General features: G+C 43.8%; 1 protein-coding gene across 1 annotated transcript; it reads right to left on the minus strand.

Moving 5' to 3' along the window:
• Positions 1-2,718: 2,718 nt before the first annotated feature.
• Positions 2,719-14,850, minus strand: klhdc3l (kelch domain containing 3-like). The gene is made up of 9 exons (XM_045707655.2): positions 14,619-14,850; positions 11,842-12,067; positions 11,478-11,560; positions 11,265-11,343; positions 10,946-10,989; positions 10,484-10,604; positions 10,112-10,298; positions 3,731-3,838; positions 2,719-3,520 (listed from the first exon to the last, which is right to left on the minus strand). The coding sequence occupies exons 2-9, from the start codon at positions 12,008-12,010 to the stop codon at positions 2,974-2,976; spliced, it is 1,338 nt and encodes a 445-aa protein (XP_045563611.1). The 5' UTR covers positions 12,011-12,067; positions 14,619-14,850; the 3' UTR covers positions 2,719-2,973.
• Between the last annotated feature and the right edge of the window lie 8,087 nt (positions 14,851-22,937).

Consider the following 22,937-nt stretch of genomic DNA (forward strand, 5'->3'; position numbering starts at 1 on the left):
AACGGAAATTTCTCAGATACACATGAAAACATGAATTGACCCAGGGAACCGATAGAACATCGCTCAGCGATGCACACAAACAATATAACATTCAAAATGGGTGAATATTTACCTTAATAGACACTTACTATAGTATATCTTTTTTTACCTGTTGAGATGGGAAAACATGTTTTTTATTAAGTTGAACATTTGCTCTTTATGACAGAATGTTAAAATTAATTTAAATAAATTGTTACGGTAATGGTTAAGGTTTGGGATACGGTTAAAACCCCAAAATGCAAAACGAGTGTCTAGCCAATTTGTAAGTCGCTCTGGATAAGAGCGTCTGCTAAATGACGTAATGTAAATGTAAATGTAGCCCTGGGATTGAAAACTCGACCCTCGGAGCTGGAGCTCATCCGCCATCCCCGTTTGCAACACCCTACTTTATTGTAATAGCTCTCACCGTTGCCCCAGTGACCGGTTTTCAGTGGTGTAAAGTACTTAAGTAAAAATACTTTATAGTACTACTTAAGTAATTTTTTGGGGTATCTGTGCTTTACTTTAGTATTTCTTTATTGACAACTTTTATTTATCCTCCACTACATTCCTAAAGAAAATAATGAACTTTTTACTCCATACATTTTCCCTGACACCCAAAAGTGCTTGTTACATTTTGAATGCTTAGCAGGACAGGAAAATTGTTGGGAGATGAATTCAAAACCGGCAGTGGTGGAAAAAGTACCCAATTATCATACTTGAGTAAAAGTAAAGATACCATAATAGAAAATGAAACAAAAGTGAAAAGTCACCCAGTAAAATACTACTTGAGTAAAAGTCTAAAAGTATTTGGTTTTAAATATACTTAAGTATCAAAAGTAAATGTAATTGCTAAAATATATACAATATTTCAAAACCAATGTGTTAATTGGGGATATTCTCCCTTTAGAAAAAATTAAATGAAACACCATTTTCACTAAGACAAAACATAAAAAAATGCAATATTTTTCAGTACAAACAATTTCATACTTAATAATGTGGTTTAACACTTGGTTTAACATTGACAACAATGTCATTTTTTTAACTATCTAAAACATAACACTTGGGAATATAGGTACAATGATAATTGTTTTGATTCTCTGCAAAATAGATTTGCTGAATTGTTTTCTTAAATCTGAACGATTATTCAGCTGAATTAACAAAGATTAAGATATGTACAGTATATTTGGGACTATGTTATGTGGACTAAATAACACCTTAGCATGGGAACGCTATACATCAACAGCTTCATCACACCCCCTCTTTGTGATACATTTCCATATAAATATATACATTTTTCTTTTAAATACAGTGGCTTGTGAAAGTATTCACCCCCTTGGAATTTTTCCTATTTTGTTGTCGTACAACCTGGAATTAAAATAGATTTTTGGGGGGGTTTGGATAATTTGATTTACACAACATGCCTACCACTTTGAAGATGCAAAATATGTTTTATTGTGAAACAAACAAGAAATAAGACAAAAAAAACGGAAAACTTGAGTGTGCATAACTATTCACCACCCCACCCCCAAAGTCAATACTTTGTAGAGACACTTTTTGCAGCAATTACAGCTGCAAGTTTCTTGTGGTATGTCTCTATAAGCATGGCACATCCAGCCACTGGGATTTTTGCCAATTCTTCAAGGCAAAACTGCTCCAGCTCCTTGAAGTTGGATGGGTTCTGCTGGTGTACCACAATCTTTAAGTCATACCACAGATTCTCAATAGGATTGAGGTCTGGGCTTTGACTAGGCCATTCCAAGACATTTAAATGTTTCCCCTTAAACCACTTGAGTGTTGATTTAGCAGTATGCTTAGGGTCATTTTCCTGCTGGAAGGTGAACCTCAATCCCAGTCTCAAATCTCTGGAAGACTGAAACAGGTTTCCCTCAAGAATTTCCCTGTATTTAGCGCCATCCATCATTCCTTCAATTCTGACCAGTTTCCCAGTCCCTGCCGATGAAAAACATCCCCACAGCATGATGCTGCCACCACCATGCTTCACTGTAGGGATGGTATTCTCGGGGTGATGAGAGGTGTCGGGTTTGCGCCAGACATAGCGTTTTCCTTAATGGCCAAAAAGCAACATTTTAGTCTCATCTGACCAGAGTACTGTCTTCCATATGTTTGGGGAGTCTTCCACATGCCTTTTGGCGAACACCAAATGTGTTTGCTTATTTTTTTTTTAAGCAATGGCTTTTTTCTGGCCACTCTTCCATAAAGCCCAGCTCTGTGGAGTGTGCAGCTTAAAGTGGTCCTATGGACAGATACTCCAATCTCCGCTGTGGAGCTTTGCAGCTCCTTCAGGGTTATCTTTGGTCTCTTTGTTGCCTCTCTAATTAATGCCCTACTTGCCTGGTCCATGAGTTTTGGTGGGCGGCCCTCTCTTGGCAGGTTTGTTGTGGTGCCATATTCTTTATATTTTTTATAATGGATTAAATGGTGCTCCGTGGGATGTTCAAAGTTTCAGATCTTTTTTTATAACCCAACCTTGATCTGTACTTCTCCACAACTTTGTCCCTGACCTGTTTGGAGAGCTCCTTGGTCTTCATTGTGCCGCTTGCTTGGTGGTGCCACTTGCTTAGTGGTGTTGCAGACTCTGGGGCCTTTCAGAACAGATGTGTATATATACTGAGATCATGTGACAGATCATGTGACACTTAGATTGCACACAGGTGGACTTTATTTAACTAATTATGTGACTTCTGAAGGTAATTGGTTGCACCAGATCTTATTTTTTTTTTTTTTTTTTTTAAGAAGTAATTTTTTTCATTTCACTTCACCAATTTGGACTATTTTGTGTATGTCCATTACACGAAATCCCCCCCAGAATCTATTTAAATTACAGGTTGTAATGCAACAAAATAGGAAAAACGCTAAGGGGGATGAATACTTTTGCAAGGCACTGTAGTTTACAAAATGCCATCCCTCTCTCTCTGGGTCAGAGGTCAAAGCTCAGAGGTCAGCCAGTGTCATCTGCCACACAGAGATGACCGTGTGTCTAACTAAGGGCTTTCCCCCCAGCACCAGTAGCAAATCAGGCAGATTTTGTGCTATGCTCTCATGGCTCTCCTCTGGTTTACCTGAACCACCCTCCTCTATATTCTCACAGCTCCACTGCTTACTGAAGGCCTCCTGGTTCTCAAAGGTCAGACAGTTCCCAAACCGCTGAGCGTTATTCCCACTTAGACCATTACAATAGTCCTCCACTTCAGTCAATAGCTTCTCCGAGCTACTAAACGTCTCCAGCTCTATAGTGCCCTCTGTCTCTGAAGAGGATGGGAAGCATTTGTTCTTGAACGGCCGTATCTTGCTGTCAAGTATGTTTCTGATGGTGGTGCTGGGGGTCAGGGTGGTGCTGGTGGTGGTGTTGGTGGTGGTGGTCACGGCAGGCTGGTAGCTAGGGCCCAGGCCAGCACAGCAGTGGTAGATCCTGTGGGGAGGTGGGTTGGAGCCGGGTAGCACGGCTAGCTTCCCCCAGGTCTGGGTGGTGAAGCTGTACCTGTGGATAAAAAGCATCTGCTAAATGGCATATCTTATATTATTATATATTCAATGTAGCTTGCTTTAGCAAGCACACTCTAGATATTTCTCTTACTTCTGACTTATAGTTATTACTATTATTTAGGATGCAATTTCTCTTACACCATTTACGATAGAAACTTCATTCAAAATGTGAAGAGTGACTCAGGTCTGAATGGTGAAGCTGTACCTCCATAGACAGCTCCTGGGTGTGTGCTGGCTCTCTCCTCCTCCAAACAGAAGCATGCTGTCCCTGTAGGCCACAGTTGAGTGGCCCACCAGCTTAGAGGGGCCTGATCTGTATAACACATCCACAGGACAGACAGGAAGGAAGGAAAAACAACACAACGCATTGTTAAACAAGCGACACAATTAATCTATTGTTAGTTTTTTTGCTTCATGTGGAAAAGATAACATCACTTAGATTGTTGATTTACTTAACCTCTATGGGCTAGGCGGGACGAATTCGTCCCACCTACGTAACAGCCACTTGAAGCCTGTGGCGCGATTTTCAAAACCTTAAAAATCCTATTACTTCAATTTCTCAAACATATGACTATTTTACAGCTATTTAAAGACAAGACTCTCGTTAATCTAACCACACTGTCCGATTTCAAAAAGGCTTTACAACGAAAGCAAAAAATTAGATTATGTCAGCAGAGTACCAAGCCAGAAATAATCAGACACCCATTTTTCAAGCTAGCATATAATGTCACCAAAACCCAGAAGACAGCTAAATGCAGCACTCACCTTTGATGATCTTCATCAGATGACAACCCTAGGACATTATGTTATACAATACATGCATGTTTTGTTCAATCAAGTTCATATTTATATCAAAAACCAGCTTTTTACATTAGCATGTGACGTTCAGAACTAGCATACCCCCCGCAAACTTCCGGGGAATTTGCTAACATTTTACTAAATTACTCACGATAAACGTTCACAAAAAGCATAACAATTATTTTAAGAATTATAGATACAGACCTCCTCTATGCACTCGATATGTCCGATTTTAAAATAGCTTTTTGGTGAAAGCACATTTTGCAATATTCTAAGTACATAGCCCAGGCATCACGGGCTAGCTATTTAGACACCCGGCAAGTTTAGCACTCACCATAATCATATTTACTATTATAAAAGTTTGATTACCTTTTGTTGTCTTCGTCAGAATGCACTCCCAGGACTGCTACTTCAATAACAAATGTTGGTTTGGTCCAAAATAATCCATCGTTATATCCGAATAGCGGCGTTTTGTTCGTGCGTTCCAGACACTATCCGAAATGGTAAAGAAGGGTCGTGCGCATGGCGCAATTCGTGACAAAAAAATTCTAAATATTCCATTACCGTACTTCGAAGCATGTCAACCGCTGTTTAAAATCAATTTTTACGCCATTTTTCTCGTAGAAAAGCGATAATATTCCGACAGGGAATCTCCTTTTCAGCAAACAGAGGAAAAAATCACAAAGGCGGGGGCGGTCGGGTCACGCGCCTAAGCCCAGAGTCCCTTGATCGGCCACTTGAGAAAGGCGATAATGTGTTTCAGCCTGGGGCTGGGATGACGACATTCTGTTTTTTCCCGGGTTCTGAGCGCCTATGGACGACGTAAGAAGTGTCACGTTAGAGCAGAGATCCTTAGTAAAAGATAGAGATGGAAAAGAAGTTCAAGAAATGGTCAGACAGGCCACTTTCTGTAAAGGAATCTCTCAGGTTTTGACCTGCCATTTGAGTTCTGTTATACTCACAGACACCATTCAAACAGTTTTAGAAACTTTAGGGTGTTTTCTATCCATATGTAATAAGTATATGCATATTCTAGTTACTGGGTAGGAGTGGTAACCAGATTAAATCGGGTATGTTTTTTATCCAGCCGTGTCAATACTGCCCCCTAGCCCTAACAGGTTAATGTGCTGTGTATACATAACTGCACAATCAAAATTATTTATTCAAACATAACAATTGATAGTGAATGATGATAGAGGTTTGTGAGAGGTTAATGCTACAGGTTAAGCAAATTAATCTGGTCACTAGACGCCAGATAACATTGTCTGGTTTCAGCTGTTTTGCATTTCCTGTTGAGAGTAGAAACGCTGAACAAATTGCCACACAAAATAATTGAGCCCATAAAGAGAAATTATAATTGACATGATTGTCACGACTTCCACCGAAGTCGTTTCCACTCCTTGTTCGGGCGGTGTTCGGCGGTCGGCGTCACCGGTCACGTCTTTTCCACCTGCGGCAGGGGACGAGGAGCGCTCAGGAGTTCGCCATGGACTTTCGGACCCTGGCCTCCGGAGCGGGATGGAACGACAGGGCCCTGATTGACCACTATCGCTGCAGTTTGCGCGAGGACGTCCACGAGAGTTGGCTTGCAAGGACACCACCCTTAACTTCGACCAGCTGGTGGACCTGTCCATTTGGCTGGATAACCTGCTGGCTACCCTTGGACGTACAGATCGGGGTCTGTTGGTTCCATCCCCCAACACCACCGCTCCGTTGCCCATGGAGTTGGGAGGTGCTGCGCTCAGGGAGACCGGAGGAGGTTCCGTCTCGTGCACCATCTGTGGCCGCAGAGGTCACACTGCCGGTTGGTGCCGGGTTGGTTCCTCTGGGGGTCGAGGCAGCAGGCAGGGCACTCTGGTGTCACCCCAGGTGAGAAGGCATCATTCTCACCCAGAGCCCTCTGTTGCACACATGTTTTTGTTCGTCACTTTTCCTGAGTTTTCCCCGCATTCCCAGCATAAGGCGCTCGTCGATTCAGGCGCGGCTGGGAATTTTATTGACAGATCATTTGCTCATAGTTTAGGGATCCCCATCCTTCCTGTGGCTACACCCTTCCCAGTTCACACCTTAGATAGTCAACCATTAGGGTCAGGGTTGATTAGGGAGGCCACCGCTCCTCTGGGCATGGTGACGCAGGGGGTTCACAGAGAGAATCAGTCTCTTTCTCATTGACTCTCCTGCGTTTCCCGTGGTGCTAGGCCTACCCTGGTTAGCTTGTCATGACCCCACTGTTTCATGGCTACGGAGGGCTCTCACGGGGTGGTCGCGAGAGTGCTCGGGAAGGTGTTTAGGGGTTTCCGTAGGTGCTACTACGGTGGAAAGTCCAGACCAGGTCTCCACCGTGCGCATTCCCCCCGAATATGCCGATTTGGCTCTCGCCTTCTCCAAAAAGAAGGCGACTCAATTACCACCCCATCGACGGGGGGATTGTGCGATAAATCTCCTGGTAGACGCTGCCCTTCCCAGGAGTCACATGTATCCTCTGTCACAGGCAGAGACGGTGGCTATGGAAACATATGTCTCCGAATCCTTGCGTCAGGGGTAAATTCGGTCCTCCGCTTCCCCAGCCTCCTCGAGTTTATTTTTTGTGGAGGGAGGTCTGCACCCGTGTATTGACTATCAAGGCCTTAATCAGATAACTGTGAGGTACAGTTTCCCACTACCTCTTATCGCCACGGCGATTGAGTCAATGCACAGGGCGCGCTTCTTCACCAAACTTGATCTCAGGAGTGCTTACAACCTGGTGCGTATCTGGGAGGGAGACGAGTGGAAGACTGTGTTTAGTACGACCTCAAGGCATTATGAGTACCTTGTCATGCCGTACAGGTTGATGAAAGCTCCATCAGTCTTCCAAGCCTTTGTAGACAAGATTTTCAGGGACCTGCAGGGGCAGGGTGTAGTGCTGTATATTGATGACATTCTGATATACTCCGCTACACGTGCTGAACATGTGTCCCTGCTGCTCAGGGTGCTTGGTCGACTGTTGGAGCATGACCTGTATGCCAAGGCTGAGAAATGTCTGTTCTTTCAACAGTCCGTCTCCTTCCTAGGGTACCGCATTTCCACGATGGAGAGTGACCGCATCTCAGCCGTGCGTAATTGGCCGACTCCCACCACGGTAAAGGAGGTGCAGCGGTTTCTAGGTTTGCCAATTACTACTGGAGGTTTATCCGGGGTTTTGGTCAGGTAGCGGCTCCCATTATCTCACTGCTGAAGGGGGGACCGGTGCGTTTGCCGTGGTCGGCTGAGGCGGACAGGGCCTTTGGTCACCTGAGGGCTCTGTTTACCTCAGCTCCCGTGCTGGCCCATCCGGATCCCTCTTTGGCATTCATAGTGGAGGTGGACGCATCCGGGGCTGGGATAGGAGCCGTGCTCTCTCAGCGCTCGGGTACGCCACCGAAGCTCCGCCCCTGTGCCTTCTTTTCGAGGAAGCTCAGCCCGGCAGAGCGAAACTATGACATGGGGGACCGGGAGCTGTTGGCTGTCGTCAAGGCTTTGAAGGCGTGGAGACATTGGCTTGAGGGGGCTAAACACCCTTTTCTCATCTGGACTGACCACTGCAATATGGAGTACATCCGGGCGGTGAGGAGACTGAACCCTCGCCAGGCAAGGTGGGCCATGTTTTTCACCCGTTTTGTTTTCACCCTTTCTTACAGACCAGGTTCCCAGAACTGTAAGGCAGACGCACTGTCCCGGCTGTATGACACAGAGGAACGGCCCATGGATCCCACCCCCATACTTCCGGCCTCTTGCCTGGTGACGCCGGTAGTGTGGGAGCTGGACGCGGACATTGAGCAGGCGTTGCGTGCTGAGCCCGCTCCCCTCCAGTGTCCCGCTCTGCTGTCCGTGACCGGCTGATCTATTGGGCCCACACGTCACCCTCCTCTGGTCATCCAGGCATCGGTTGGACAGTGCGCTGTCTTAGTGGGAAGTACTGGTGGCCCACTTTGGCTAAGGACGTGAGGGTGTATGTTTCCTCCTGCTCGGTGTGCGCCCAGTGTAAGGCTCATAGGCACCTGCCCAGAGGTAAGCTACACCCCTTACCCGTTCCACAGCGGCCATGGTCACACCTGTCGATCGATTTCCTGACCGATCTTCCCCCATCACAGGGAAACACCACGATCCTGGTTGTTGTGGATCATTTCTCTAAGTCCTGCCATCTCCTCCCGCTGCCCGGTCTCCCTACGGCCCTACAGACTGCGGAGGCTTTGTTAACACACGTCTTCCGGCACTATGGGGTGCCTGAGGACATAGTGTCTGATCGGGGTCCCCAGTTCACTTCGAGGGTCTGGAGGGCGTTCATGGAGCGTCTGGGGGTCTAGATCATCCTTACCTCGGGTTTTCACCCCGAGAGTAATGGGCAGGTGGAGAGAGTAAACCAGGATGTGGGTAGGTTTCTGAGGTCTAATTGCCAGGACCGGCCGGGGGAGTGGGCAGCGTTCGTGCCCTGGGCAGAGATGGCCCAGAACTCGCTCCGCAACTCCTCCACTAACCTCTCCCCCTTCCAGTGCGTACTGGGGTATCAGCCGGTTCTGGCTCCTTGGCATCAGAGTCAGACCGAGGCTCCTGCGGTGGACAACTGGTTCCAGCACGCGGAGGAAACATGGGACGCCGCCCATGTTCACCTTCAGCATGCCGTGCTGTGCCAGAAAGGCCGGCAGAGACCCCGGTGTTCGCACCGGGGGACCGGGTCTGGCTCTCGACCCGAAACCTGCCCCTCTGCCTGCACTGCCGGAAGCTGAAGTCCTGAGGAGACTGATCGAGGTGAGTTACAGGTTACAACTTCCCCCAGATTACCGTTTTAACCCCTCGTTTCATGTGTCTCTCCTCAGGCCGGTGGTGGCTGGCCCGCTCCAGGAGTCTGAGGTGCGGGAGGTTCCTCCGCCCCCTCGATAACGACATCGTTCGATCCATACTGGATTCGAGACGTCGGGCGAGGGGCCTTCAGTACCTCGTGGACTGGGAGGGGTACGGTCCGGAGGAGAGATGCTGGGTTCCGGTGGAGGACGTGTTGGACCCTTCAATGCTGTGGGAGTTCCACCGTCTCCGTCCGGATCGCCCTGCACCTCGCCCTCCGGGTCGTCTCCGAGGCCGGTGTCGGCGCTATGCTGGGGCCGTGCGTCAAGGGGGGGTACTGTCACGACTTCCACCGAAGTCGTTTCCTCTCCTTGTTCGGGCGGTGTTCGGCGGTCAGCGTCACCGGTCTTCTAGCCATCGTCGATCCACTTTTCATTTTCCATTTGTTTTGTCTTGTTTTCTTACACACCTGGTTTCCATTTCCATCATTAATTGTTGTGTATTTAACCCTCTGTTCCCCCCATGTCCTTGTGTGGAATTGTTTGTTTGTAAGTGCTTGTACGCTATGTTACTGGTGCGCGTTGGGTTTTGTACCCATGTAGGTTTCTTTTTGTATTGCCGTGGGTTTTTGAATTAAAACTGCTCCGGCTATTACCTATCTCTGCTCTCCTGCGTCTGACTTCACTGCCACCAGTTCCGCAACCCTTACAATGATATTGCCGTCCATAAGGCTGTTGAGGTTGTCAGTGCATGAAACAGACCTGGGTCAAATACATTATCTCAAATACTTTCAAATACTTGACCGGAACTTGATTTAGCTTACCCAGTACAATGGAACCAATGGAATGGTCCTAAAAGTGTCCTCCATAAGGGTATTGAAAGTTGTTAGTGCCTGAACTCTATTTTCATAGATCTGTAGTATCCAGTGAAATCCCAGAGGCAGAGAGAGATAGAGACAGAGACAAATAAAGAGGGAGCAGAGATCACTCACGTGGCATTGAGACAGCTCCAGGAATGACTGGTAGAGTTCCATCTCCACAGATCCCTCTGCTCCCTCAGGCCTCTCAGACCCCCGAACAGGTACATGCAGTCCAGGTGGGTCATGGCAGAGTGGCTGTGTCTGGGACCAGGACCCACCTCTGTCTGGGTACAGTCCAGCAGGGACCACAACATTGTGTCTGACACACACATGGATGGACACACACACCCCCAAGACAGTGTTAAGTGAAGTGTTGGTAAATTCAAAACATATTCCAGTCATGACATCATTATTGTTTTCTCTGGAAATGTGACGGCAATGCGTTGTTATTAAATGATAATCACGAAAACCAAATTATATATCCATACAAAACGTCTAACTCACCAAATTCTAACTTCCAAAACTCCTGTGATGAGGCTCTCATGTCAATGTATCCTCCGTAGATGTACATGGCAGAGCTAAACACCACGGCACTGTGGCCCTTCCTGTTGACTGGCACCTGATTCTGTTAACATGTTAGCATATGGACGGCCATGAGGGATGTCATCAATATCAGTACAAAGCATGGGAACCGTACTTGATCAGCTACTACTATTAATCATGCTATGGGCCAGTTAATAGAGCTGCCATATGTTGTTACATTTAGTTAATCAACTGATTATGTTTTTCATTAATTGCAGTTAAAACCGTACTTGATATGAGAGGGTATACAAATGAATATGTACTGTTCTTTTAATAATTTATAGTGGTGCATTTGTGCGAGTGCAAGCTGTGTACAATGAGCATGGTTACATTATCACTCTCAATTTCCCTGGTATGTGGAGTATTTACTTTTACATTACATACCTGAGGGGGGTTCCTTTCCTGCCAGGACACCCACTGCTCTTTCACTGCAAGAGATATGAGAAAGGACACTGACAACTGTGCAGGACTCACATAGAAACAAAGGCAGAATGGCAGCTTTTCTTTGCCGTCACTCCCTATGAGAACTGTGAGCTAGTACCAACTTTTTAAGTTGTCAGGTAGGATTTTAAATGCCAGATGCAAGTTTTAACATGTTTTAACACTTCTTTGTTGTGAGGAGTATACGTGTTTTGGATGTTGTTGGATCAGTATGATTGTGTCAGTAGTTATTGAGGTGTATGTGGCCCACAGTGGATTTTACCAATATCAAACACCCAGAGGGGGGTTTTCCATATAGTGTACGCAGAATCAATCATTCCACCGAAGACATACAGAACACCCTGTAAAGATAATGATTTACAATCAACATTGAGCTACATGAAGCCTACCATGTACAGCAATGCTAAGCAGTCTGAGATACAATGACATTGATATTATCTTGATATAACCATACAGATGACAGATAAAACCCTACCTGATGGGCCACCATGGAATGTTCCTGAAGCTCCTCAGGTGCTGCCTCACAGCTACAGTCCAACTCTGTCCACTCATTGCGTACTACATAGACACACACAGTGGTTACGTCCATACCCACATTCCTAATGCGTAACAACATCACTGTATAACACTGTTATAACATGATTGAATCACAGTCTGCATAACTGACATACAGTTTGTAGCAGACCAGGTCAGAATATAAACAAAGTTATAATAATTATGACTTAGAAAAAGTATAGTGTATCTGACACTTACTCATCTTGGAATGAACTTAGAAGAAAATATTGCCTGCATGCTGGCCAGCTATATTAACAGCCTGTCACCAGAGACTAGTCACTTACCAACATTATACCTCCAGAAGTCCCTGAGCGAGTGGCTCTCCCTCCCTCCCAACACAAAGACACTGCCCCCGAAGGAGCAGCAGGCGTGCTTGTAGCGTTCACATGGTGCAGGGCCACTCTGAGGCAGTACGGTCCACAGGCTGGGGCTGCTACTGCTCCTCCGGCTCATACTAGGGCAACCTCAATCTCAGCTGTCATTGGGCTGCTATTCTCCTCAGGAAAACGACTGCATAGTGAAGAATAGGGCACAGCAACACTAGTTGTCAACCACTAACCACTACGGGTGTCATGTGACTGTTCTCCTCAGTTGTTGTCTTTGGAAAGAGATTCAATGGACACAGTGAAGAAAGCTTTAACCAAAACAGTTAGTGTGAATTCGAATTCCCCTGCAGCTGTAAGAAAAAAAAAGTTAAATGAACTATTATCCTCAGGAAAAAACTAAGAGTGAGGTTTGTGATGTCATGCTTCTCTCTGGGGGGAATGGACAAAGTCGGCCACCACCACACTCCATTATGTTGCCAACGTATTGATGACAGTCCTACACAGACACAGTTGCCAAGACAGCATTTGTTGTTGCTGCTGAAGTATGCTTGTGTGCTCATCTGACACCCTCTACAGGCAGAGCACCTGACTCTGAGTCAACTACAGAGCCCCTGACTCTGTGGGTAAGGCAGCGAGGAGACCCTCCCTATGCAGGCAACATATTAATTATTGTAACTCCTCACAGGCTATATAATAGCCTGAGCCTATATCTGTTATGTTGTCTTGCCAACTTTGCCAGGCCAAACATACACAGCAAAATTAGATCTGGGACCAGGCTAACTGTATACAAGTACTTCCTTATATAATCAGAACAGTCAGCTTCATACCCAAAAAGAGACATTTTCCTTAGTACTTTGTATGGTTTTTGTGTATTCATAATACATGTGTATATTCATTTGTATAGTACAAACAAGCAACAAGTAACCAAAGCAACAGTACACATGTTGTCACCACGAATGATGCAGCTCCCCCTTGGCCCAATCAGTGTACTTTTGTAAATGCGAATCTCTATGGCAAGACATATTATTCACCCAAGTTTCATCAACATTGGGCCAGTGCTGTCTGAGATATCGCATGTGACTAACGTACTAACGACAGTATTATAAACTCAGCCTGTCTTTTCAAACTTCCTGGTAGTTGCCATGAGAGAAAAAGTACCTTTCAGAATGACTGTTCAGGACCTTTAACATATTTATTTAAAACATTTTTGGAAGGAAAACTATTTCACTCATATTGTAATTAATTCTAGATCATATTTCATAGAAATCTGGAAACACTGGAGAGTTATTTTAAAAGGTTGACTTTGGGGGAAAAAAAACTAACAAAGGCTTTAAACTGTATAACGGATAAATGCACCATATCAGGTCATTTAATGGTTACATTTTTTTTTAAGAATACGATATTTTGCTACGGTAGTGCCATTTCTTACTGATCTCTGTCCAAAAATAAATAATGTGAAATGACATCAACACATACTGGAGGAGTTACTGGCTAGCTACAAGTGGCTAGCTTGGCTAATGAACTAGCTAGGTTAGTCACAGCCTTCATGACCAGAATGACACATTGATGAACCACCAAAGGCACACCTCATTTCAGTAAAAAGAATTCAAAAGGAGGAGTTGGATCGTTTTTTTGTGCCCAAAGTCGACAGTTAAAGCTAATTTCCTGCAATTCTTCACATTTTGCCACTGCTTATGACATGTTCATATGCTATCTGGGGGGCCCCCAACCTCAAGGTTGTTTTTGTGTTCTAAAAAGAAAGTAGGTAATTGGGAGCAGCACCTACCTTCCTCTATCTTGAATTAAGAATTTAGATCATTGCAAATGAGTCAATATGATGACATTGATTAAATTGAGAAGCATAAACACAGCCCCATGACTGTGTGAAGGCCTACCCTATGTGAACAGGAAATTATATAGTTCATTCCTTCACTGATATTCTATTCTATTCTTCTATCTCAACTGTTTTCAAGTGATTTTCTGAAGGCTTCTATTTCTCTGTTCAATCAACTAGACTACCCTGATTAGAAAGGTTTGGATTAAGAAAGGTGCATTGCAATGTTATTACAAACTACAAAGCACAAACTATTATTACATTGTTATTAAGAAATCGAAGGAATAGTCAGATCATGGAAAAATACAGGTTTGACATCTCTGGAAGAGAACGTCTAGGAGGGCCACGTGACCGTTATTTCAGCACTCAGCGCCCGCTATTTCACTCTGTGCCTGTTTCTTACCACATTCTTCCTACTGACTTTACAGTTCCATGCTGTTATAGGCTACTACAACCTAGTCAGTAAAATTAAAAGTACGCTTACATCTCAAGATGTAGCCTAGGATACTTATTCTACAAATATCCTTTGCCTAGGCTACTACATACAGTACATTACATTAAGTGTCTTTTCCAGAAGAGAAACTCACAAGTGACAAAAGTTTAGCTACAATGTGAGCACGGTCACTGGCCAGAAACGTTTCACTGTGTAAAATAAAATGAATATGGCATTAGAATAATTGTTGGTTTCATTGTGGAAATATATAATTATAAAACCCTTACGAAAAATAAACCAAAACCACTATTTCAATAGCTAATAAAAAGGTCATGTATTTTATTTTCCTTTTAGGCTACATTTTACTAGGCTACATAACCTACACAGCTAAAGCTGAACTCACTTACTGCATCGTTGAATAGTCTATACATTGAAAATGTAAAGTTACATCATAGAAAATAAAATTACCGATTAGATAGCCGATATCTCACCCGTTCCTCTTCATTGGGTTTTGCTGCGCCGCTGTGATCATCCGGGCTTTGAAGAGCATTTCAGAAGGAGGGGCATATTGTGGTTTGAGCAGGAAGTGTGGGTGTTTCTCTAGATTGAAAAATGAGAAACTTTTCCCCAGCACTGGAGAAAGCACGTGATAGTAGACTACTATTTGCACTTACATATTACAGTCAATTGTAAATGTTTCCCTCTCAGTGCAATCTGCATATGTCCACTTTATTACTATAGGCTACTATGACATAAGGAGAAAAAGATAAGAAGCACGAGTTAGGCCACTATGAAAAGCATGTGATTGTTTATGATATCGAATTATTCCATTCAAACTTGGCCTTGAACCTATACAAAGTTATTATTGCATACTGTCTATGACAATTAGGTGATATATATTCCTTATCAAAATGCCAGCTCAGTGGGATATTTTCTGTTACTGTAAAACTATCCCCCCAAAAATGATATCCAAAATTATTTGTGAAATCTTATCTGTTGGCTCCATAATTAGAATTGGCCCTCAAATCTGTAAATTAAGGACAAAGAGCTGGCTTTAATGTACTGTTCCGTATTACATTTTCAAACATAATAGACTTGGGGGGATTAAGAGTAATATTTGTACTTGTTATATTCTCCTGTAATAAAAGGTCACAGGATTTTTGTATTGTTTGCTATGGCATATACACTGAGTATACCAAACATTAGGAACACATTCCTAATATTGAGTTGCACCCCTCAGTTCTGCACTGAGGTCAAGTGAGCCGACACTTGCAAAACGAGGTCAAGCCATCCGCACGTTTCCAGTTTACAGTATTGCGATTTTTCTGGTAGGGAAACTGAGTCGGATGCATGCTCATGCACAGACAGAGACGATATAGCTACAAATAATTCCAATTAAACACTTTGAAGCACACGTAGTCAGTATTCCATAATCAAAATGATACAAAATCATGTATTTCATTTTTGCGCCTTATAAAACATTTCTTTGATATCACGATTAGAGTGAGGCTGTAGAAGCTGCAGTAGCATAACGGTGATGCTGTTTAGGAAATATACTGCTCAAAAAAATAAAGGGAACACTTAAACAACACAATGTAACCCCAAGTCAATCACACTTCTGTGAAATCAAACTGTCCACTTAGGAAGCAACACTGATTGACAATACATTTCACATGCTGTTGTGCAAATTGAATAGACAACAGGTGGAAATGATAGGCAATTAGCAAGACACCCCCAATAAAGGAGTGGTTCTGCAGGTAGTGACCACAGAACACTTCTCAGTTCCTATGCTTCCTGGCTGATGTTTTGGTCACTTTTGAATGCTGGCGGTGCTTTCACTCTAGTGGTAGCATGAGACGGAGTCTACAACCCACACAAGTGGCTCAGGTAGTGCAGCTCATCCAGGATGGCACATCAATGCGAGCTGTGGCAAGAAGGTTTGCCGTGTCTGTCAGCGTAGTGTCCAGAGCATGGAGGCGCTACCAGGAGACAGGCCAGTACATCAGGAGACGTGGAGGAGGCCGTAGGAGGGCAACAACCCAGCAGCAGGACCGCTACCTCCGCCTTTGTGCAAGGAGGAGCAGGAGGAGCACTGCCAGAGCCCTGCAAAATGACCTCCAGCAGGCCACAAATGTGCATGTGTCTGCTCAAACGGTCAGAAACAGACTCCATGAGGGTGGTATGAGGGCCCGACGTCCACAGGTGGGGGTTGTGCTTACAGCCCAATACCGTGCAGGACGTTTGGCATTTGCCAGAGAACACCAAGATTGGCAAATTCGCCACTGGCGCCCTGTGCTCTTCACAGATGAAAGCAGGTTCACAATGAGCACATGTGACAAACGTGACAGAGTCTGGAGACGCCGTGGAGAACATTCTGCTGCCTACAACATCCTCCAGCATGACCGGTTTGGCAGTGGGTCAGTCATGGTGTGGGGTGGCATTTCTTTGGGGGGCCGCACAGCCCTCCATCTGCTCACCAGAGGTAGCCTGACTGCCATTAGGTACCGAGATGAGATCCTCAGACCCCTTGTGAGACCATATGCTGGTGTGGTTGGCCCTGGGTTCCTCCTAATGCAAGACAATGCTAGACCTCATGTGGCTGGAGTGTGTCAGCAGTTCCTGCCAGAGGAAGGCATTGATGCTATGGACTGGCCCGCCCGTTCCCCAGACCTGAATCCAATTGAGCACATCTGGGACATCATGTCTTGCTCCATCCACCAACGCCACGTTGCACCACAGACTGTCCAGGAGTTGGCGAATGCTTTAGTCCAGGTCTGGGAGGAGATCCCTCAGGAGACCATCCGCCACCTCACCAGGAGCATGCCCAGGCGTTGTAGGGAGGTCATACAGGCACGTGGAGGCCACACACACTACTGAGCCTCATTTTGACTTGTTTTAAGGACATTACATCAAAGTTGGATCAGCCTGTAGTATGGTTTTCCACTTTCATTTTGAGTGTGACTCCAAATCCAGACCTCCATGGGTTGATAAATTGGATTTCCATTGATTGTGTTATTTTAGTGTTCCCTTTATTTTTTTGAGCAGTGTATTAAATTGTTAACCTGTTATAATTTTAAAATGTTAAACTGTTATAATCTCAACCTGGCACAGCCAGAAGAGGACTGGCCACCCCTCATAGCCTGGTTCCTCTCTAAATTTCCTCCTAGGTTCCAGCCTTTCTAGGGAGTTTTTCCTAGCTACCGTGCTTCTATATCTGCATTGCTTGCTGTTTGGGGTTTTAGGCTGGATTTCTGTATAGCTAGCACGTTGTGACATCGGCTGATGTAAAAAGAGTTTAATAAATCAATTTGATTGATTGATTAAAGCAAGATGTGTTTACAGTCATGACAAACGAACACAGTACACAGACACACACAGACGCACACAGCTTCACAGCAACACTCCAATCCAAGGTAGGCTATTTGAGAACAAGTTCTCATTTACATCTGCGACCTGGCCAAGAATAAAGCAAAGCAGTTCGACACATACAACAACAATGTATGCACTCTACTGTAAGTCGCTCTGGATAAGAGCGTCTGCTAAATGACTAAAATGTAATGTAAAAATGTAAGATCTAAGTGAACTTGATATATTTTTTGGTAGATTACTAATCCATTGTGATGACCATTGTTATCATACAATGACCATGTTATGCCAGTTTAAAATGGGTTAATATAATTGGTTATTATATGTTAAAATGAACTTTTAAGTAACATAATACCATTTTAGCAAAGTCAAATTGGATGGTAAACATTTTGTCACATCTGCCACTAGTACATCATTAATCCATTGTCATTAAAATTGTGAGGTATCTGTGACCAACAGATGCGTATCTGTATTCCCAATCATGTGAAATCCATAGATTAGGGCCTCATTTATTTATTTAAATTGACTGATTTCCTTATATGAATTGTAACTTGGTAAAATCTTTGAAATTGTTGCATTTATATTTTTGTTCAGCATAGGTGAGCTTGATATAAGGAAATCCGTCTATTTAAATAAATAAATTAGCCCTTAATCTATGGATTCCACGTGACTGGGAATACAGATATGCATCTGTTGGTCACAGATACCTCACAATTGGCCTCCGGATCTCCTCACGAGATTCACAACGTTGACATCAGAAAACCGCTCGCCCACACGATGCCATACACGTTGCCTGCGATTGTGAAGCCGGTTGGACATACTGCCAAATTCTCTGAAACGACGTAGAGGAATTAACATTCAATTATATGGCAACAGCTCTGATGGACATTCCTGCTGTCAGCATGGCAATTGCATGCTCCCTCAAAACTTGAGACATCTGTGGCATTGTGTTGTGTGACAAAACTGCACATTTTAGAGTGGCCTTTTATTATCCCCAGCACAAGGTGCACCTGTGTAATGATCATGCTGTTTAATCAGCTTCTTTATATGCCACACCTGTCAGGTGGATGGATTATCTTGGCAAAGGGGAAATGCTCACTGACAGGAATGTAAACAAATTTGTGCATTTGAGAGAAATAAGCTTCTTGTGCTTATGGAACATTTCTGGGATCTTTTATTTCAGCACATGGGACCAACACTTTACATTGCATTTATATTTTTGTTCAGTATATATCATGACCGTAAACACATCTTCCTTGAACAATTTAACGTTTCCTAAACAGCACCACCATTAGGCTACTGCAGCCTAACTCTACCTGTGATATCAAAGTCACTTTTGATAAGTCGCGAAAATGAAATAAACGATTTGGTATAATTTTGATAATGGAAGATTGAATATCTATTCTTCAAACTGTTTGCTTGGAATGATTTGTAGCGTATTGTCTCTACCTGTGCATGACGGTCCACCAGACTCAGTTCCTCTACCAGAAAACACGTGATACCGTAAAGTGATATGTATTCACGCAAAAATGGTAGGCGTAAACTGAAGAGCGGATGGCTTGATCGATTTTTGCCAGTGTTGGCTCTAGCGATGAGCATTCCGGCTCTTTTCAGTGAGCCGGCTCGTTCGGCTCAGCTCACCAAAAAGAGCCGGCTCTTTTGGCTCCCAAACGGCTCTTTAAAAAATACATGTTTTGTATTTTTTCAAGTCAAACCGTTTGCGATAGTTTGACTATGATTGGTGTTAAAACAATTCTAATTAAATTATTAAATGAAATCATACTCTACCTTAATCACAATGTATTTCAAATGCATCGGTTTGTTATGAAAAAGAATGCTATTAAACATTTGCATTTAAAGTATAACTTTTTAATGTATATAAATAAATGTAAAAAAGAAGGATGCTATTACACATGTGCATTTAAAGTATAACTTTTTTAATGTATATAAACAAAGTGCATATAAATGTAACAATTCAAAACGAATACAATCTGAACAACATAATAATAGAATATTGCACCATATCAAAGAAAAATAAATAACAATGTGCAAAACTGCAGCATCCCACTTAAAACATTAAACTGGTCCCTCTTTTCTCTCTCTTCTTTATTGCCATGTTATAACCAGCAGAACACATCAATGCTGACCATATTTTTCTTTTATGAGAGATTTGCATTCTGAAATACAAGCTGCCTCACTTTCGAGGGGCTGATGCGGTTTCTTCTCTCAGTAATTATTTGTCCCGTTTTCGAGAAGACCCTCTCAGAGGGAACGGATGTGGCCACTATGCAGAGTCTCCCTGTCATGACTTTAGTACGCCGTCGGGAGACAGAGGCCTTGTTCTTCCACCAGCTCAGAGGATCTGCAGATCTTTGGAGGAGGGGCTCCTCCAAATAGGATCGGACCTCCATTATGGCATCTGCTGAGGGATTCCTTCGTGCTGCATCCCCAGTTGCTCTCTTGTCAAACAGCATCCAAATATCAGATGTTTGTGGCACAACTGCTGGTGCTTCTGCTCCATCTGATCCCTCTTCTTCCTGTTGCCCTGGTGCTTGAGCCAACTGACTGCTGGGGCTGTTCTTCCCTGCTGCTGAGGTTATTCTTTGAAGAGCCTCATCAATCGCTCTGGCATCACTGAAGGCTAACTTCAGTGATGCCAGAGTGCAGCGATTTCTGATAGCACTTGATTATATTCCATTCTGTGGAACTTTCTGTCCATTGATGAACATAGGGTGTCCATCAACTCTGTCACATGTCCTGTGGTTACATGCACCCCTCCTTAGCAGCTGGCTGTGATTCGCTGCAGACCACACGGGCGTATAATTTTTGAGGCTGTCACATAGCTGAAAAGAGAGAACAGTAACTTATTAGTTCAGGTTCATGTTTTGTCTACTGATACTACATTCTTATCTACTGCTCATATACATACATAATACTGGATTAAATAATGATGTAGTAATAACTGCTTACTGTATCTCTCCCCACAGTGACCTGCTCAAAGGGTTCCAGGACTCTGCACACCTCCTCCACCACCTCCCATTCCTCTTGGGTCAGAGCATCAACAGGTGCATTGACAATGACCAGGGTAGAGATGATGGCATCCTTTGACTCAAGAAACCGCTTCAACATATAAAATGTTGAATTCCACCTTGCAGTGCAGTCTTGTTTAGGCCTCAGCTCAGCATCCCCATCTGGCGTTGTGTAGACTTTAGTTTTTCAGCACCTACTGTGCTCCTGTGGAAGTATTCCACAGCTGCTTTCACTTTGTCCACAGTGGGCTTCATCACCTTCAGAGCATCTCTTACAATCAGGTTGATTGTGTGGGAAAGACATGGATGATGGGTCCATATAAACATTTTCATGGCTTTGGTTATGTTAGCTGCATTTTCGCTAACACAACAGACCACTTTTCCATCATCTTGCCATTCTCTGGACACACTCAACAGTTCCTCTGCCAAGTTCTCTGAGGTGTCTGTCACTGAACTCAAAGCAGTCCAGAAGACAGCTAGGCATCGAAAAATCTTCAATGAAGTGACATGTAACCGACATGTAAGAAGTGGTTACCCTTGATGTCCAGCAGTCAGTGGTAAGGTAAACTGCAGTAGCTTTTTGGACTCTTTCCCCCACTGAAGCCTGTGTGCTCTCGTACAGTTGTGGAATAAGTGATTTTGAAAGGGTTTTCCTGCTTGGAATTGTGTACATTGGATTTAGACTATTGCTATAATTTCTAAAACCTCTGTCCTCCACGGTCGAAAATGGCTGGAAATCGGTGAAATCATTTTAGCCAATGCAATATCAGTTTGACCTTGTTTTGCTACAGACATAGACTTTGGCATAAACTGGTCCATAGAAGAATGCGTTGCTGTGGGTTGCGGAGTAGGCCTACTTGACTGAGTGGATACATCTTCACGTGTGGAGGTGCTGGCTCCACCACTATCACTAGCAGACCTGCTAGTTTCTCGAAGCTCTGCTACAGCTAGCTTCACAGTTGGGTGCACAGTTGGCATATGTCGGTGTAGGTTGTGTGTAGAACCGGCTTTATATGAGATTTTGTTTTGGCAAATTCTACACTGTGCTCTAACATTGTCTACATTATTATAATGCATCCAAATGCTACTGTGCTTCCGACTCATTTTCCAGTTGTTGTATTCACAGCTGTCATTCCTCTCTCTCCTCGGCAGCTAAGTGTGTGACTGTGAGTGAGTAGGCTCGGACCTCCCTCATGTATCTTTGGTTCATTGGTTGATACTGCGTGTCTGATTGACAGGAACAACAGGTGAGGCTGTTAGTCTGAGCAGACAGTCAGAACGAATATGTGTACGCTTGAGCATTTAGGCCTATATTCTTTTTTTTATTCTTTCGTTCTTTGAATTAGTTAATTCTATTCATTTAAATCTTTTGATTATTCATATCTTAATTTTTAAAATATTTTTATAAATATATCTGGCTCTTTTGATATGCGAGCCGGCTCCCAACGTTCACCTACAAGAGCCGGCTCTTAGAGCCGACTCGTTCGCGAACAACCCATCACTAGTCGACTCACTTGACCGCAGCCTCAATATGTCGGGGCATGGACTCTACATGTTGTCGAAAGCGTTCCACAGGGATGTTGGCCCATGTTGACTCCAATGTTTCCTACTGTTGTGTCAAGTTGGCTGGATGTTCTTTGGGTGGTGGACACGAGAAACTGTTGAGTGTGAAAAACCCAGCAGCGTTGCAGTTCTTGACACAAACCGGTGCGCCTGGCACCTACTACCATACCACGTTCAAAAGCACTTACATCTTTTTGCACATATACACAATCCCTGTCTCAGTTGTCTCAAGTCTTAAAAATCCTTATTCAACCTGTCTCCTCCCCTTCATCTACACTAATTGAAGTGGATTTAACAAGTGACATAAATACGGGATCATAGCGTTCACCTGGATTCACCTGGTCAGTCTATGTCATGGAAAGAGCAGGTGTTCTTAATGTTTTGTATACACAGTGCATTCTGCTTTATTCTGTTTATTCTTATCAACAGGTGGCACTATGATACAACATTATTTAGGCCTATTACCAGCAGCAAAACATCCTACACATGTTATTTAAACATCTGTCAAATGTAAACCAGAAAGAAAACCAGACAAAATATAACTGATAACTGATTCTGTGTTCATACATTTACACAAACGAAAGACAACTAGGCCTATGTATGAAGATCAGTTTTCATACAAGGTGCAGTGTTCCTATTCAAATGCTTTTAAACGAACCCCTAACTTTCATAAAGTAGCTCACTGCCCTAACACAGATGGATCGGTGAAACAAGAGATTTATCCTAAAGCTTTCATCGATCCATGTCACTCCTGATCAGAGACGAGCCTACTACTTCAAGTAAGGAGGAAAGGAAGGATCCATTTGGACGATATTATGACGGGGCCATT

Source organism: Salmo salar, chromosome 25 (genome assembly GCF_965601325.2).
Source record: "Salmo salar chromosome 25, fSalSal1, whole genome shotgun sequence".
Classification (NCBI taxonomy): Eukaryota; Metazoa; Chordata; class Actinopteri; order Salmoniformes; family Salmonidae; genus Salmo; species Salmo salar.